The sequence below is a fragment of the Phyllopteryx taeniolatus genome, chromosome 13, assembly GCF_024500385.1.
Source record: "Phyllopteryx taeniolatus isolate TA_2022b chromosome 13, UOR_Ptae_1.2, whole genome shotgun sequence".
NCBI lineage: Eukaryota > Metazoa > Chordata > Actinopteri > Syngnathiformes > Syngnathidae > Phyllopteryx > Phyllopteryx taeniolatus.
In genome coordinates, this window is record NC_084514.1 from 16,953,303 (window position 1) to 16,972,499 (window position 19,197).

Consider the following 19,197-nt stretch of genomic DNA (forward strand, 5'->3'; position numbering starts at 1 on the left):
CACACGCGCGCGTCTCTTTCTGCACTTTTATGGGCGCCAGATGTGTCGATTGGTATATGCAGTTGATTGGTAAATGTCGGGGGGGGGGGCATGCACCCTTATTCTCAATAGTAATGGTGTATTATCAAAGATTCACGTCGTAATTAGTCCAATTAGATTTGAAGATTATCCTCGAATTTCAGTCCTGTTTGAATGTTCGAAACGCGCGCGCTTGCTGTTGTTGTTGTTGTTGTTGTTGTTGTTGTGAACTGAAGTGTAGTTTTTGTTTTGTTTTGGTTTGGTTTTTTTTTTTTTTAAATAAAAAAACATCCCCTCCATACAAAAATCTTGTTTGTAAACCGCACGGCTAAACGTCTAAGGACGCCCGTGGAAAAAAAAAAAAAAAAAAGGTCCAAATGTTGACATATTGCGTTCCGCGAAGGGAGGCGCTGAGATGTGCTTCGCGCCCGATTGGGCCAGCTTGACAGTGATTGACGTGCAGCCATGGCAACCGGCCAGCCTATCTGCCAAGTCCAATTGGAAATCATCGGAGGGGCTTGACTGTCTTTTTCTCCCCCTTTAAAAAAAAAAAGAGAAAAAAAAGAAGACATGCGCCTCTGCTCCGGCTCGAATCCTCTCCTACTTGGAATCCCGGCCCACCTTGCAAAAGGCATCGTCGGTTCTGCGGTCCTTCCGAGCCCTTCGCCGGCTAAGTTTAGCCAAAGCGAGGATGCGGTAGGCTGCCCCCCCGCACCAACCCCCACCCACCACCCACCATCCCCACCCCACCCGGCGACGTCGTTCCTCCTCACCTTCAACTTTGGGGAATTGCCTTGTTTTGTGCGCGCGCGTGCGGATTGCCTTGGCGTGCGTCAAGAAGCCGACGGAGACGACGTGGAGGAGAGAGAGGAGCACGGAGGGGGAGACCCGGGACGAGCCTCCATGTTTCAGCTGCCCATCTTGAATTTCAGCCCCCAGCAGGTCGCCGGGGTGTGCGAGACTCTGGAGGAGAGCGGCGACGTGGGCCGCCTCGGCCGCTTCTTGTGGTCGCTGCCCGTCGCCCCGGCGGCCTGCGAGGTGCTCAACAAGAACGAGTCGGTGCTGCGGGCCCGCGCCGTGGTCGCCTTCCACACGGGCAATTTCCGCGAACTCTACCACATCCTGGAGAACAACAAGTTCACCAAGGAGTCGCACAGCAAGCTGCAGGCGCTGTGGCTGGAGGCGCACTACCAGGAGGCCGAGAAGCTGCGGGGACGCCCGCTGGGGCCGGTGGACAAATACCGGGTCAGGAAGAAGTTCCCGCTGCCCAGAACCATTTGGGACGGCGAGCAGAAAACCCACTGCTTCAAGGAGAGGACCAGGCACTTGTTACGAGAATGGTACTTGCAGGACCCCTACCCGAATCCCAGCAAAAAACGGGAGCTTGCACAGGCTACTGGACTTACGCCCACACAAGTCGGAAACTGGTTCAAAAACCGAAGACAAAGAGACAGAGCTGCGGCTGCCAAAAACAGGTGACGACGCACGCCTCCATTGAAAACCATCAACTCCCGACAATTTGTACCATTTCATTATGTCGGGAGTGTGCATTCATTTCATTTTAGGCTGCCTCGTAACATATGCAAGTCGGTGGGACTTGTACTGCTCGCTCTTCGATTGGAATGATGCGTCAAATAATATTACTATACACACAGCACCTATGAATTCACGAATGCTTCTTAAAAATCATGACAAAATAATAGCAGTGAGCGAAGGTAGTAAGCTTAGCGTTTTTGAAAATCTGGATTCAAGTGCGGTATATTTTATAATGACGGGGGCCAGCGCACGTGATGCCACCGTCTTATTATCTTATTAACAGCCGTTAAATCCCCGACGAGTCTGTGCTTTTTTTGCGTGTATGTTTGCGACGCATTTGCGGCGGGGCTAAGATTGGCTCTTCTTCGTGACGGCGTTTTCCTCTGCGCAGGCTCCAGCAGCAGGTCCTGTCCGGCGGCTCCGTTCGCTCCCTGGCCGACGACGACGGCACCGCGGACCGTCTGGGCAACGCGTCCAGTCCGGAGGCGAGCCGCTCCAGCAAAGCGGCGGCCTCGGCCATCTCCATCACCTCCAGCGACAGTGAATGTGACATCTGAGCGCTCTCCGCCTCAACTCTTGATGAATGGAAGGAAGGAAGGAAGGGGGGGGGGGGAAGAAGAAGAAGAAGAAGAAGAAGAAGAAGAAAAAGAGGAGATTCCTATAGTGACAGACAATCGAATACAACGACTCGTAGTGCCTGCGTTGAGTTACACACACACATATATACACGTTCACACACACACACACGCGCGTGTGCACAAGGACATTTGATGCCTGCCAAAAACACGCGAGGATCTGTGAGGCCTATACCTTGATTTGCATTTGACCCACGCGTGGATAACCGATCCTAAACACACACACTAAGACTGATGAGAACTCCCCACTGAGATGGAAAAAAAAAAGAAACAAAAAAAAGGAAGGAAGGAATGGCGAGCGCCTATATAGCCGACTGTTTATCCGTGGCTACTTCATGTCGCGAAACAACAACTGTGCTTTCAAAAGTTTTATGAATAATGTTTATTTGCCTATTTAAACCCATCCGCTCTGTCTTTTGGATTTCATCTTCATTCGCTTGGTGTGTTTTTTTTTTGTTTTTTTTAATACTTTACCTTGTGCACAGGTGAACCTGTTGAGCATGCGCGCTTTAGTGATTGTGTTGCAAGTCAAAGGGTGGGGGGGGGGGGGGGGTGAAAAAAAAACAACAAGTAACTTAATAAAATAATTGTTGATCGAGAGAGTATTTTATTTGTGATTGGTGTTTGAGAAAGCAAAAACGGCCCGATATAAATATGGAGACAACATAGATCCGAGTCTGGAGTCTAACGGCTGCCTCATATTCGTCCGCCCTGACGCGTTTGGCAGCGAGCCCTAATTGACCAACGTTGCTGCATGCGCGTCGTGTAATGCGGGGTGACAGCGAGAGGTCACCGAGAGGCCGGCTCACTAACCCGGATGATGTGCACGTGAAAACACGGCAGATTGTCGAGCCTTGGATGGCGGTCTCGGACTGACTGTCACTGCGCGCTTTGCCTTTTTTTTGCACGGTGCAAAATGTCGAGGAAAAAAACAATAATAATAAAAAAATAAAAAATAAAAAAAGAACAAGAAAAAGAAAAAGACAAAAAAAAAAAAAACGGCCAGCCTCGACTGACGTTCGATTTACGGAAATCTTCTTTTTACAGGGACAATGTTTAAGGTCATGATTCAATTTCGGTTTTCTTTGTCAAATTGGCTGCTGTTGAAAAAACAAAAAAACAAACCAAAAAAAAAAAAATGCATTCCTTGAAAAATCGAAGATGTTGAACATGCGTGTTTAAAAAAAACGTTACATCTGCAACATGCTCCTTTTACAGCGATTATTCTAAAAATATTGCCTCATCAACAAGCAGCTATAATTTTTTTGTGCGACTTTTAAAGAAAATAAATGCCCCCCTATACAGCTTTTCGGTATTGTGTTGGCCATGTTTAATATATATATACATATATATACATATATATCATCCTTGTTCTGGGATTAGTGTGCGAATATTGTCCTTTTGACGGCATCTTTTTTCTTCGCGCTATTATGAGCACAAGAGAGGCAGCACGTCCATGTTTGTCATATATTGGCCATGTTTAGAAAAATGTTTACATCCGCAGCATCCTCCTTGATCTGAGCTCCGTGACAATATTTTCCAATCTACGGCAACTCATTTCGGGTGCTATTAGTACAACATAAAAACAATTAGGAGGAAGCAGGTTCATTTTATTAGTATGCTGGCAATGTTTTAAAATGTCTACATTTGCAGCATTCCCCTGATTGTTGCATTACTCTGAGAATATTGTACAGTTCACGCAACAATTTGTTTGTGCTATTTTTCACAATAAAACAGAATACCCACCATCCCCCCCCCCCCCCCCACCACACACAAGTTTCAAGTTCAACTTTTCCATATGAATATGTTGGCCACGTTTTTTTTTTTTAAATTACGTATGCAGCATCCTCCTCGTTCTGCATACAGTGAGAATGTAGTAGCGTTCAGGTCAGCGCATTTGTGGGTGATACTCTTTTTTTTTTGTTTTTTTTTTTGAAAACGAGAACAAATGGCCTCCCAAATCCGGAGAAAGTAACTTGTGCGATGCACAAAAGCCTTTGCAACACAAGGCAAATGTGTGTGAAGAGAGAGGGAGGAAACGGGGGTGAGCCCCGGATAAAAGGGGGCTTCATTTTTGGCGGCTTCTCTTTTGGGACAGAATGTCTGAATATTTCCGTTTCTATTGAAAGTAAGAGGACGAGGGAGGGGGCTGTTTCTCTCGGTCAATAAGGTTGTCAAACCGGTCAGCGGTAATCAGTGCTAATGATGGCGCTGAGGTCCCCCCTCTTGGACAAAGAGGCCCTGCCGCTGTTTTGTGAGGGGGTCCCCATCCAAAGAAAAGCCTCCTAGTGTGTGTGTGTGTGTCTGCACTGTGTTCTAGTAGTCCATTAAAAACGGGTTTAATTACCATTTAAGTATTTTCCTGGCTTGTTTTCCCGACCTCCCGATTCTCCACGCAGCAACATTCTTCCCTCTATGTATAGAGATCACGTTTGACTTACACACACACACACACACACACACACACACACACACAAACGTCACTACTGCCTAATACGACAGGTTAAAAGTTGAGTAATCACTCTCCTTTCAGCACCAGTTGTGTAAGATGATCATCATATGGTGTATAATATATATATATATAAATATACATTACAATTGAAACACATTTAATCAACTGTTCAGTATCGCTTGGCGACAACCCCAATCGTGAAGTTTAAAGGCAGCTCACTCAACTCGACAAATTTCGCTCATAGAAAAATGCATATTGTATATCATCCGTTCTGTAATGTAGATTTGATATTTTTGCTCTCCCTTGCGATGATCGTTTGTTCTGTCGGTGGGGGGGGGGGGGCGCACTTGTTCTGCAACACGGCGCCATGCACCTGCTGCAGTGCATTGTTATTGCTCACATTATTAACAATGCGCCATTTGTTCTTGAGTCACTGAAACCATTTTTTTTTTTTTTTGTCATTTGCCACAATGCCTTCAATTCTTGCATTTCAAATAGTTTTCAGACTACAAACAGGTCCAGAAAACTGTTCTTCCTTCACTGGCAACTGGCAACGCATCTCACGCGTCATGGTCGTTTACACAAGGGCACACAAGCGTAAGGCCTGCTAATATGGAAATGAAAGAGGGGCTGCAAAACTAAACAGCGGATACGAGGGGGGAAAAAAGAGTGACATAGTTGAAATCATCTCACATTTACACAAGAGAACATTCCACCCAGGAGGCTAATGCCCCCTCCCCCCCCCCATGAAATGTTGCACCCGTGCATTTTGTGTCATTTGGGCCCTTTGCACACAGTGATGCAAGGTGCCCCCAAAAAAAACCAAAAGACGTCATCAATGTCGTGCTGAGTTGTAACCTCGCGAATGCAAGAACATCACTCCCCACTGTGATAGCATTGTGCAGATGAAATAACATATTGTAGAAATTCCCTGAATAAGTACATCTATAAGTCCATATTCGATTTATTGTACGTAATACGTGACTCAGGATCTGATACGATTTCCATTTAAGCATATTCCTGCGCCATTGTCCCAAGCACCGAAAATGATGAGTCATCGCCATTCATGCGTTCCAGTGTTACACTGCATTTTACTGCACGCACCCAATTAAAGCCTCCTCTTCTATGCCATTGTGTGGGATCTGCCATATCGCGGCTCCGTTTTAAGCTCGAGAAAGGGGCTCGGCTTGTTTTGAAATCTGAATTTGCATTCCAGTGAGCTGAATACTAAAATTAAAAACAAAACATCCTTATCGGTATCATGAGTTCAAGTTTGAGCTACAGTAACACTAATTGGAAGAAGGCAGATTTTTATTTATTTTTTATCATAGATTCAGAGCTATAAGAAAGATAATGTTGTTTTTAAAGATGACATTCTGACAAAAGACCTTTTCGGGCCAGCGTGATCTTATTAGAGTAAAGGTGTCATTTTAACAACTTGTCAAAATTAGCACACAGCAGCTGTCTCGCGCTATGTTGTCATGAAATATTTCTTATCTGATAATATTTGCTTGGACACCACATACAGCGTTTCATTATTTGTACTTAACACATATGTTTCTAATCATACTGTAACTATATTCTCCTAAAATGGCAAGTTATTGGCTTGTCTTAAAAGGATGGCTCAATTCTCGTTATTTTCTCCAAGACCTTCTCAGGCCAGTTTGCACGTTCAAAAGGTCAAACTCACAATGGATATTTTGTTCCTAAGGTCACCGAGCGAAGAATTGGCATTTCTCTATCAGAAGCATTTCATTCTTATCACGATATCATATGTAAATCATACATTGGCAATGAATAATCCTCATGTGAGTCTCTCTAAAAAAAAAAAAAAAAAAAAAAAAAGGTCTATACAACGTGTGTGTACGTGGCGACCCCTGCCGGGCATTTCATTTCATTACATCTACAGACTACACAAGCGCGAGTTGAGACTTTGAGACCAATTCAAACCAGTGCTTGGTAAAAAAAAAAAATGATATGCAATATTATAGATCCTTATAAGAAAATGATCAAACAAGCAAACAGAGAAAACACAAAGTGTCTCTGCGTGGGTAACCTGCAAAGACTCTATTCCATCATTACACAGACTCGTAATCACTCAATTAAATCTAGGGATTATAAATCTCAATTCTTGGAAGAATAGGGAGTTACTTTGCACTCACCCTGTGTGTATGTATGTGTGTGCGTGCGTATATATATATATATATAAAACATATAACATATATATATATGTTGTGATCTGGTTTGCAATATGCTGGCGATGAGGCCACACTTTAGCTGTTCCGGGAGTTGAAATATGCTCCCAATTTCTAACATCCGTGTCCGGTCGAGGAATGAATTTATTTGAGTCAAATCGCCTTACTTGTAAACCCAATCACCATTGACAGGATACGACTGGGTTTCTCGCAGACATTGCTGTGAGCTTTCAACTTGCAGTGTGTCGAGCTCTCGCTGTTTCTTCAAGCATGACTGCTGCGTCACTTTTGTGTATCAAGAAGGGAACGCGCAAGAACTTCCTGATCTGACACCCACACTGGGACGACGGGACGTGTGTGAGTGGCTTCATCGTTTTGCAGAACTCGTGTTAGATGTTGCTTCACTTCGTTTCGTGGACAGTTAGTCTTTCCTTGATTCGATGTGTCACTGCCTTCCGTCTCGATCGTATTTGCTTGATTTCTCGGATCTTTAGTTCTGTTGTCATGCAGACAAGTTGGATGGTTTTTTTTTTTGTCACGTGTCACGTTTGTCTCCTTTCACAATCCTTTGAACGACGGGCAACCTGCAGGCATCCAAAGCACGACTTCTCCTCTTGGGTAAATGTACGTTTTTCATTGATAGGCTCATCCATCGACTTCCAACACTTCTGCAGGCTGTGGCCCGCCTTCTCGCAGAAGATGCAACGGCACGTACAATTTTCGCTTCAACAGTAAGAAACTCAACCAACTGGCTGACGCTTGGAAAGGTTTGCATGTCAGCTCCTTTTGTGTTCCACCTTGACGTAAACCAGTCGGGGAGCTTTTTAAGCATCTTTCGATTTCCATTGCAGTCATTGAGTACTCCGAGACCCTTAATCTGTGACAGGGCCGCTTTACATCTTAGAAGAAAGTCAGCAAACTCTTGCAACTCGACACGGCCCTTGAGGCTCACTTTGGACCACGCGTTACGTTCGTCTCTGAGTGCTTTCGATATGAGAAATGGGTTTCCATACCTCTTTTCAAGGACTGCCCATGCAGCAATCCATGTAGGCTGATTCTGTGCTCAATAGAAAGTAGCTTTCTATGGCCTTCCTGGCAGGTCCACTCGCGTATTTCCACGGATAATAGGTCTTCTCTCCAACAGCAATATTTCTCCTATCAATGAGAGTCTGAAAGGAAATTTTCCAACCATTGTATCTGAGTGGGTCACCGTTAAATATTGTTGGTTCCGGAACAGGAAGTCGACTGCAACTGATTGATTCTGCAAAGACTTTCACAAGATCTTTTGTGTTAACTTCTTGTTGGAGAAGTGTCACATGAGAGGAGACTCATGATGTAAATCCAAAAACAATGATTCATTGTTTTTGGACTATACTTCATTTTTTAAAATTGGAGTTTTGATGAACTAGTTCATACACTTTGCTCATTTACTCTTTGTTTTGCCTTAGCAACCTTTAGCTTTTTAATTGTGCCCCGCCGCTCTTGTTCTCTGCGTTTTGCTTCCAACACTCTTTGTCGTTCTGCTATTTCTGCCTCTTGTTTTTGTATTTCTTTGAAATGGCTTTCTTGTTGAAGCACAGCTTCCAAGGCAACATCATTGGGCGCAACTTCAGTAGCTGCATTTTTGTCTTTTAGCAGAGCACAGACGAGAATGTCAAGATGAAACCCTCGACCGACGAGAGGATTTGGTGTGATATGATTTGACGCTCGTCTTCTCAGAGGTTGAAGATTCGAATGCGGATTTTGTCTCTTTCGTTTCTTTATCCTCCGAACTTTCCATCCTTTTTGTTTTCAAGCACTCTTCAGCAGCTTCAATAATTGTCTTAGTTACTGCTTCAATGCAGCCCTATGGGGGGGGGGGGGGGGGGGGGGGGGGGGGGGGGGGGGGCACAGGCCAGTGCAAACTGTAGGCCGGTCCCATGCCCGGATAAATGCAGAAGGTTGCGTCAGGAAGGGCATCCGGCTTAAAACTTTGTCAAACAAATATGAGCGTTCATCGAAAGAATTCCATACCGGATCGGTCGTGGCCCTTTTTAAGAAGGGAACATACACTTTGTGTGTGGAGGGTGTGTTCCAACTAGAGGGGGATCACACTCCTCAGCCTCCCTGGTAAGGTCTATTCAGGGGTGCTGGAAAGGAGGGTCCGTCAGGAAGTGGAATCCCAGATTCAGGAGGAGCAGTGTGGTTTTCGTCCTGGCCGTGGAACAGTGGACCAGCTCGACACCCTTGGCAGGGTCCTCGAGGGTGCATGGGAGTTCGCCCAACCAGTCTGCATGTGTTTTGTGGACTTGGAGAAGGCGTTCGACCGTGTCCCTGTGGGGGGTGCTTCGGGAGTATGGGGTACCGAACCCCCTGATACGGGCTGTTCGGTCCCTGTACGACCGGAGTCAGAGTTTGGTCCGCAGTCGGATTCGTTTCCGGTGAGGGTTGGACTCCGCCAAGGCTGCCCTTTGTCACCGATTCTGTTCAGAACTTTGATGGACAGAATTTCTAGGCGCAACCGAGGCGTAGAGGGGGGGACCTCTCCAGGTCGGGGATGAGATGAGGAGTTCAAGTATCTCAGGGTCTTGTTCACGAGTGGGGGAAGAATGGAACGGGAGATGGACAGGCGGATCGGTGCGGCGTCTGCAGTGATGCGGACTTTGTATCGATCCGTTGTGGTAAAGAAGGAGCTAAGCCGGAAGGCGAAGCTCTCGATTTACCGGTCAATCTCCGTTCCTACCCTCACCTATGGTCACGAGCTGTGGGTTGTGACCGAAAGAACAAGATCCCGGATACGAGCGGCCGAAATGAGTTTCCTCCGCAGGGTGTCCGGGCTCTCCCTTAGAGATAGGGCGAGAAGCTCGGTCATCCGGGAGGAACTCAGAGTAGAGCCGTTGCTCCTTCACATAGAGAGGAGCCAGATGAGGTGGCCGGGGCATCTGATTCGGATGCCTCCCGGACGCCTCCCTGGTGAGGTGTTCCGGTCACGTCCCACCGGGAGGAGACCCCGGGGACGACCCAGGACACGCTGGAGAGACTACATCCTTCGGCTGGCCTGGGAACGCCTCGGGATCCCCGTGGAAGAGCTGGATGAAGTGGCTGGGGAAAGGGAAGTCTGGGCGTCCCTGCTAAAGCTACTGCCCCCGCGACCCGACCTCGGATAAGCGGAAGAATATGGATGGATGGATGGATGGACAGTTGGTCCTGATGACATTCCTTTGGAGGTATGGAAGCATCTAGGAGAGGTGGCTGTGGAGGTTTTGACCACCTTGTTCAATAGAATTCTAGCGTGTGAGAAGATGCCTGAGGACTGGAGGAAAAGTGTGCTGGTGCCCATTTTTAAGAACAGGGGTGATGTGCAGAGCTGTGGGAACTATAGAGGAATAAATTTGATGAGCCACACAGTGAAGTTCTGGGAAAGAGTAGTGGAGGCTAGACTCGGGACAGAAGTGAGTATTTGCGAGCAACAGTATGCTTTCATGCCTAGAAAGAGTACCACAGAACCCTTATTTTCCTTGAGGATGTTGATGGAGTACAGAGAAGGTCAGAAGGAGCTACATTGCGTCTTTGTAGATCTAGAGAAAGCCTATGACAGAGTACTCAGAGAGGAACTGTGGTACTGCATGCGGAAGTCTGGAGTGGCAGAGAAGTATGTTAGAATAATACAGGACATGTACGAGGGCACCAGAACAGCGGTGAGGTGTGCTGTCGGTGTGACAGGTGGAGGTGGGACTGCATCAGGGATCAGCCCTGAGCCCCTTCCTGTTTGCAGTGATGATGGATAGGCTGACAGATGAAGTTAGGGTTAGCAGGTTGGACCAGGTGGAGGAAGGTGTCAGGTGTGTTATGTGACAGAAGAGTCTCTGCTAGGATGAAGGGCAAAGTTTATCAAACAGTGGTGAGGCCAGCCATGATGGACGGATTAGAGACAGTGGCACTGAAGAGACAACAGGAAGCAGAGCTGGAGGTGGCGGAAATGAAGATGTTGAGGTTCTCCTTCGGAGTGACCTGGTTGTATAAAGGGACAAGCCGAAAAGGAAAAGAAGAAGAAGAAGAAGACTGCTTTGCACATATCTATTCTACGTTTTGTCTCATGGTCAGGATAGTCAATGTGTCTTAACTCTTCATAAGTAGTGCTCATATTTTTCGAAGCATCTGTTACCTTAGTTACACGTTTATGAAGTAGATCTTCTGAGCAAAGCTTTCTTGACCTCCTTAATGACAGCTTTCCACTTCTCATAGCAAACACTGAATCGATGTGTAGCTTTGCTTACAAGCTCGTCGTGGAGCTCTTGGCCTTTTTCCTTCAATGTGGGCCTTATTTGGCTCCTTTGGCGCTCTTGTGGAGTCGTGGGAATATCACTTTCAGTGCCGACAGTCGCTCAACGTCACTATCGCTGACTTCCGACTGAGCATCAAACGTTGCCATTATTAGTTTGACTTATGTTAGCTTTAATTTAAACTTGTTGGAATAAACACTTAACCTAATATTAAAATCAGGTATAGTATGGTCAATCTTTGTTACTTACGATTACTGTTGTAACCGGGGGGGGGAGAGGGGGTGTTCTTCTTCAAATTAAGCTTGGGACTAATTTAAAATTTCGTTTTTCTGTTGTTGAGTGTTAAATAAGACACTTTTATTAGTAGCTATAGGAAGACATCATTTGTTGCAGAGGCATTTTGCCATTATAATTATAATTATATATTCTCTCTCTCTCTCAATATATATATATATGAAATTTATATGAAACAAAATGGGAAGTTGAAGGAGTAGATTAAACATTATTTTCATTAAAGGGTCAAAACAAAACGAGTTAAGAGAGACTTAAACGTGTTAAATTGGTCTTTTAATTAAGTCTCAGATGCACTCTTGCAACAATGCTCTCGTTATTATTTTGCATTATTCTGATGACTGAAGTACAGTACTGTTAAAAAGACACGCTCATTCATTGAAGTTAAAATACGATCATTATATGAACGGTGTGGTACTACCTTTTGGCCACGAAGGGGCGCTGAAGATCCACAAGAGAAAAGTCAGCCGCTGCGGGTATAACAGCTGTCAGTCCCGTTTCACAGGTTGAGTCGGTGAAAACCCCGACTTCCCCAACAAGAGAACACAATGGGCAGACAACATGCCCGCAATTTGCCTTTATTTAACTCAAAGTTGTGTCAGGGTTCTACGGTGAGTGTCTTCATTGGGTGATTGGTTCTTCCATACTGTATGAATGAAAAGAGCTTCAACATGTTTGACACTTGTAAACACGCAATCTAAATCAAATATTTGTCTGCGTGTGAACGAGCGGACACGTTATACAGTAGAGGGTGCGAATGTACATGTGCGAGAAAGTGTTAAGGCACAGACCAAGGTCGCCAGTTTTGATTTTAATGCTCTATATTTATAACTCTCTGGTCTCTAGTTTCTGCAGCTGTTGCCAAGTTTAAGTTCAGCACCTTGAGTCCTTCTCAGTCATGGTCTGGGGTTAGAGTTATAAACCTGCCAAACTTTGAGACAGAGAGGTCGAAGCAGACAGTCGGGCCGTCAGCTCATATGTCTTTCCTTCGCCATGTTGAAACCCCCCTCACCATTGGGTAAAATTCTTCTATCTAGAGTAGACTAATAACTCTTATCCTACACTTGGGTGCTCTGTGAGGATTACGTGATCAACTGCAAGAAATCGGGTTTATTTTCATCTTATCATCATCAAATGAAGGGTTAGGGTTGGTTGGTTGGAGTGGATGTACGACAGGCAGGAAGAGTTCGTAAAGTGATAACCGGGTGCTCTCGGGGATGGATAGGAAGGTGTGACGGTAGGAGCAAGATACAGTTCTGTACAAAAGTCTTAGACAGTCATTTGGACGCAGCAAAACTAAATGGGACAGCTAGTCTTTTTGCCATTGTACGTGCAGGCCCTGTGGAGGTGTTCCGTCAGTAGTTGGTTGGTAGGGTGTAGGTGTGTTGGTAGGTGGAAAGGAAGCATGATGATGTGTTGTTTGGCAGGTTGGTTGTGTGCAAGTAGGATTGCTTGGTAGGGGTTGAACAACTCAAGAATCTTTCGTAGTGGAGTTTTTAGGGGGGGGGCTGAAGCTCCCCTAAAATACGCCTACTGAAGCCACTGGTCCATAGCACAGCGTGTTGTATGTATGATGGAACACACGAGGCAGGCTCCAAAATATTCTGCATATCTCTGTTTCACGATTTCTTTTTCACTTGTGCCGTTACTGTATTTAAGGATTTTTTTGTCATTTTTGGTCAAATATTTCCACACGCTTCTAGCATACATTTGGCCGCTGTTTGAATCTTTTAAAGGCCGAGGGCAGCGAGGCTAACGCTATTCCCATCCGCCGTCATCTTATTTTTGTACTCTCTGACCCACGCGAATGCGTAAAGGTTATGTCGCCTTGCTAGCCGGGCATTTTGCTGCGCCACCGAGCGTTACAGTCCAGCGACAGCAGCGGACGGGAAAGACGGAAATCGATATGCAAATTGGCTGATTGGAAGACAAGATGCAAAAAAACGGAATCACTGATTAGTCAACTTCAAGAGTTAATCTCCGATGAGGAGTAGTAAAGTCGACTAGTTGACTAATCAGTTTAATCCCTATTGGTAGGTTGAAAGAATGTAAATTGGGGTGTTGGTTAGCAGGTCAGGTGTTGTGTTAGGTGTGCTTGCCGGGTAGGGTAGGTTGGTAAAAAGGTACAGTGGGTACGGAAAGTTTTCAGACCCCCTTAAATATTTCACTCTTTGTTATATTGCAGCCGTTTGTTAAAATCATTTAAGTTCATTTTTTTTCCTCATCGATGCACACACAGCACCCCATATTGGCAGAAAAAAACGTAATTGTTGAAATTTTTGCGGATTTATTAAAAAAGAAGAACAGAAATATCACACAGCCGTAAGTATTCAGACCCTTTGCTGTGACACTCATATATTTAACTCGTTTCTTCTGATCATCCTTAAGATTGTTCTACAACTTCATTGGAGTCCAGCTGTATTTGATTATATTGATTGGACTTGATTAGGAAAGCCACACCCCTGTCTATATAAGACCTCACAGCTCACAGTGCATGTCAGAGCAAATGAGAATCATGAGGTCTAAGGAACTGCCTGAAGAGCTCAGAGGCAGAATTGTGGCAAGGCACAGATCTGGCCAAGGTTACAAAAACAATCTGCTGCACTTAAGGTTCCTAAGAGCACAGTAGCCTCCATAATCCTGAAATGGAAGACGTTTGGGACGACCAGAACTCTTCCTAGAGCTGCCCGTTCGGCCAAACTGAACAATCGGGGGAGAAGAGTCTTGGTGAGAAGAACCCAAAGGTCACTGTGGCTGAGCGTGCAATCGAAGGAAAGATGAATGCGGCCAAGTACAGGGATATCCTGGACGAAAACTTTCTCCATAGTGCTCAGAACCTCAAATGGGTCGAAGGTTCGCCGTCCAATACGTTGTCTATTTGATGATATTGGCATAATAGTAGCCCCGTTGTTCGGTAAAGTTTGTTTCAAAGGGATTCACAGGCCCACAGTTGACAAAGATTGGAGACGTCCCCTGATCTATCGACGCCTCAATCATTATCGTTATCTTTAGCTTCTACAACCACAATTCCAATGAAGTTGGGATGTTTTAAACATAAATAAAAACAAACAAAACAATACAATGATTTGCAAATCACGTTCAAGCTATAGTTAATTGAATACACTACAAAGACAAGATGTTTAATGTTCAAACTGATCAACTTGATTGGTTTGAACAAAGAATCATTGATTGACTCAGCAATTCGGGGAAGCTCCTTTTCTACCCAATCACGTTCACCCACCTGTTCCCAGTTAGCCTGTTCACCTCTGGGACGTTCCAAACAGGTGTTTGATGAGCATTCCTCAACTTTCCAACTTCACTGGAATTGGGGTTGTAATTTGAAATGAAAGGTAGGTCTTAAGTTGAGCTACAGTGATAAGGTATATTAATATTCGTAACAATTTCGGGCCAATCTTTATATACAATTTAATCACAGTATAAATGGATTTATGTCAGTCACTAACAGTGACATGAAGCTAAAAGGGAATCAAAACAAAATAAAAATGGAAAAAAATATGTTGGGTGGTACGGTAGTGACTGGTTAGCACATCGGCGTCACAGTTCTGAGGACCTGGGTTCAAATCCGTCCTCCCGTGTAGAGTTTGCATGTCCTCCCGTCGGATGTGCTCTGGCAACTGATACTAATATCAATTATTGGAGATGGGGACCCTTTTTTTGGGCTTGAGCACCTGCCCCCGAAAATGTCTTTGCACGTGCCTGCCTGCCAGTCAGTTCTCAAGTTGGCTAAGCCAAGTCTAGCTAAGCGTCACCTGGCAACCTAACTGCTGTGAAAGAGTGTGTTCTTCCCGGAAGCCTCCTACTCCTACTCCTACTTTTGCAAGTCGAAAGGAGCGTCTGTTTTCTTGTATGACTCAGCAGCGCCACAATATTGGTCTTCAACGTGACCGGAGAGCCACAGCTCTGGAGCCATGGGTCGTCGAACCCTGGGCGAGTTGTAGCTGTAAGGTGCTGGCAGGGTTGCTAGGTAGATGGCTAGGTTGGATGGTTGGTTGGAAGCATGCTAGGTAGGATTTACTGACACCGTACAGTATGTTAGGCAGATACAAATGAAAGGACCGGAAAAGTATTTCGTCTGTCGGCCCCAGATGCCTGCATTTTTCATCTACAGTGAGTGAGTGTTTCAAGCAAGCTGGTTGGTTGGACATCAAACATTTCTCAGTTTTCTCCATCCCGCATAACAAGATCTGGAGCATGACTGTAGGTTGTGGAATCATGAGGGCTCTTTCCCTGGAGAGGCTTGCCGGGAAACACACTGTGAGGAATGGGTACGTTTATTTTACTTCTTGCATGCGGCTCTCTGTGAGGAGGAGGTCATCGCATCAGCAACCTGTACCTCCTCCCTTCCCTCACTGGGGAAGCCATCTCATCGTAACTAATTCTTGGTTTGGATTCTCTGGCCTCTCTTGTGTTCCTCTCCTTTGCATCCGTCTCTCTCTCTCTCTCCCTCTGTGTCCCTTTCACCACCAGCCTCCCTGCTCTTCGATCATGTGCTAACTAAAATTGGCCCAGCAGCTTTTCTCTGCCGGCCTTTTGTCCCTGCTCAGGGAGACGTTTGGCACACAGAGGATCGTATTACAACTTTCATTTCCTGAATGTTTTTCTTTTTTTTTTTTTCTACTATGGGACCAAGAAGGGTATTTCATCCGACTGCAGTACAAAGATGAAGGGCAAAGGGAGGGAGATGGCAGCTCAGATTCGGGGGGCTGTCACTCCAACTTTGGCAGACAAATAAGTGGACATAGCTGCAGGATTGTGAAGGAAGGTAGAGCTGCAGTGATGTTTGGGCTTTGCTGGCATGTTTACAAAGGAGGGGGTCCTTGAGCTATTTGTGAGCTCCACGATGGGTGAGGTGATGTCCCTCGGGACCGTGAGGTAGATTTCATTATTCCATACTCTTTCCTCTTTTTGCCTCTGCCACCCCTGCCCCTCCCCAAATACACCCTGGAGCCTGAAGCAGTGTCTGGAGTTTTTGGGATGTGGGAGGAAACACACCACCTGACCTGCTAACCAGCACCCCAATTTACATTGTTTCCACCTACCGGTAGGGATTAAACTGATTAGTCAACTAGTCGACTCTTACAGAAAAGCTTTAGAGTGGGAACAGTGATGAGTTATTGATAAGACTGAGATATAATTACTATAATGCGTTACTAAACCCAGTGGGCCTTCCTGTAAAAAGCATTGGGGTGGAAACTCGTACATTCGGTAGTTTTCTGGTAAACCTTTTTTCCTTCCTGGATTTCTTCTTCTCGTGTTTTTCTTTGCAATAAACATTTCGTCCTTAGCCTACTGTTTTTTTTTTTTAGAACATTCATGCATCCCATTACAAAAGTTGAATCATTTGGGTTGGGTGAGTAGTGTAATGAACTTCAAAGTTAGTTTCAAAAGGCTACAACAGCATCAGGACCCTCCGTATCATCCTGAGTGAGGAAAAAAAAAACACACCCTCATCCAAAGTCCATAAGTCTAAAGGCAGCTCATTTTTCCTCCTCTTGCTCCAAAGTCATATGGATATCTGATTCTCCACCGACAAAGCTGGATTTTCGCTCCGGAAAGATTTGATATGTGAGCCAGGGCCTCCCGGACACATTTCTTTTTCTCAAGTCCTCTCTTTTAGACATTACTCATGCATCCTATCTTGTCCTTGTAAGGTCTTAGAAAACGTTCCTCCTTTCACGTGATAATGTATACGGTGCTGGCCTGCATTTAACATGCACCACACTATTTAACACCCTCATAGTCAAAGGATCATTTGTGGAGTCAACTCCTTGTCTAACCCCTCTTCTCTTTCTCCATGCCTGAACTCTGGGTTACCCATCGCTCAGTCAGTCAGGAGATGGAGTTGAATCATTCTTTCAGCTCAGTCACGTGGTAGCTTCCTCTTGGATAGCGGTTTGCTACTCTTGTGAATTTTTTAACCCGATGCAGCCTCATTAACGTACGTTGTCATAAGAATATGCTGTAGCTCTAATGGTGAATCCAATGTGTGTGTGTTCTACTCTATTCAGTGTTATTCCTCCCCCCTCTCATAATACGGCCGCAGGGTGCTGTTGTAACATTTGTGCTTTGACCACGTCTCCAGAAAAGTGACATTTACTGCTTTGTTACTGTGTCCAACAGTATAGCATGACTTACCAAGTCTTCATTCCCATATAACAAATACATTGTGTACTGTATTCAGCAGGAGGTATCCTCCGGAAGGACATGCACTAATGTTTTTTGCCATTGTCATCGCTGACTACTGGCCTGGCATGCACATTGCAGTGTTGTTAGTGATCTAGAATGGTTTTGTCCATGTTGTTCTCAGTACGTAAAAACGATTCAATCACGCAGAGAAAAACGTTTGGGTTTTTACCAGGTCCTTGTCGTGTAAACGAATCCTTGCACTCTTTCTCTTGCTTGCTTTCTCTCACACGCGCAAACACACACACACACACACACAGACTGCATGTGCCTTTGGGGCAGGCAAGCACATTGTCAGATCCATGCATCATTGGTAAGAAAATCTCTCTCTACTCCCCCCCCCCCCGCCCCCTTCCCTCCCCTCTCAGGCAGGGCTGAAAAGATCCTTTTGTCCCTCATCACCCCCTCACCTCCCCTTCCCTTCATCACCCTCCTCACCCCCATCCTCCACCTCCTGATTATTATGGATACCTGGGACCATCTCGCATGTGTCACGTCCCATATGCGCAAAGCTACCCGACCTTGTGTCCACGTATGGCCGGTTCACCCCAAAAAGATTTTGGGTGCTTCATAGAACAGATGCACACCGGTGCCAGTGCAAACATCAGTGCGAGGCCGACTGCGCGAGCTCACGCTCGCCATGTTTATTTGCGCACGTCCAGGCCCTTCCTGCTGTTGATTTAGAGCCACTGCCACTTTACAAGCATGACAAATGAAATGCCCTTTTGATGACTAGGACCCTGTTTGCCATCAGCAGCTGTTGTTGCTGGCAGCGGCGAGCTCAACCTGTGCTTTTTTTCATTAAATGCCGGCTCACCGATGAGGCCTTCTGTGGACAGGCACATGGCTGATATGGCCCATAGATTTATGAAGGCAACATTTCTCCCTCTGATTCGGAAACGAGGGATTTGAGGGTGATTAAAAGCAGCATGCGGGTTTCCATATTAGATTGATTTGAGTCTTTCACACATCCCGAAGGTGATTGATGGCCTCTCGCTGTCATGTGGCCCGCAGAGCCTGTTTAATCCTGGTGTGTGTCTGCCGTGCTGGACATGTTGTCATTAGATTAACAGGTATGGAGAGTCACTTCGAAGGCTTTGTGATCACCTGTTTGTTAATTTGTGAATATTTAGCCACACTCTTGTGCCAAGACTCAGAGCCCACATGCTGTGCACTGAATGATCGGATCATCGGTGGCTCGGCTCTTTGCTGACCTCTGCTGAGTGCCGTGCGTTATTTACTTTCATGTTCCTCTTGCATTAAACCAGACAAACCATTATAGTCTACCTAATGCTGCCACCAATGCTTTTGTCCAACGTAAGTGACTCATCCGTTTATAATATGCAGTTCCCAAGCTCACTTTTTTTTTGTTAGTTATAATAACGAAGTGTCCTTATTGTTTTCCAGTGGTGCATGGAACATTGCATTAGATCAGTGACATTTTTGTGTGCCGTAAGAGATACTCAGGTGTGCCGCAGGAAATTATCCCATTTCACTGCGTTTGGTCCAAACATCCATTTTTATTCACAAATGATGTGTCTTTTGTTCATCTATCTTTGCCAGCGACGTATATTGACAGGCAGAACAAGTGAATGCTCTTTCAT

At 45.5% G+C, this 19,197-nt stretch overlaps 1 protein-coding gene across 1 annotated transcript; it reads left to right on the plus strand.

Annotated features, from left to right (window-relative positions):
* Positions 1-206: 206 nt before the first annotated feature.
* Positions 207-2,659, plus strand: six6a (SIX homeobox 6a). The gene is made up of 2 exons (XM_061795916.1): positions 207-1,493; positions 1,946-2,659. The coding sequence occupies exons 1-2, from the start codon at positions 589-591 to the stop codon at positions 2,109-2,111; spliced, it is 1,071 nt and encodes a 356-aa protein (XP_061651900.1). The 5' UTR covers positions 207-588; the 3' UTR covers positions 2,112-2,659.
* Positions 2,660-19,197: the final 16,538 nt, after the last annotated feature.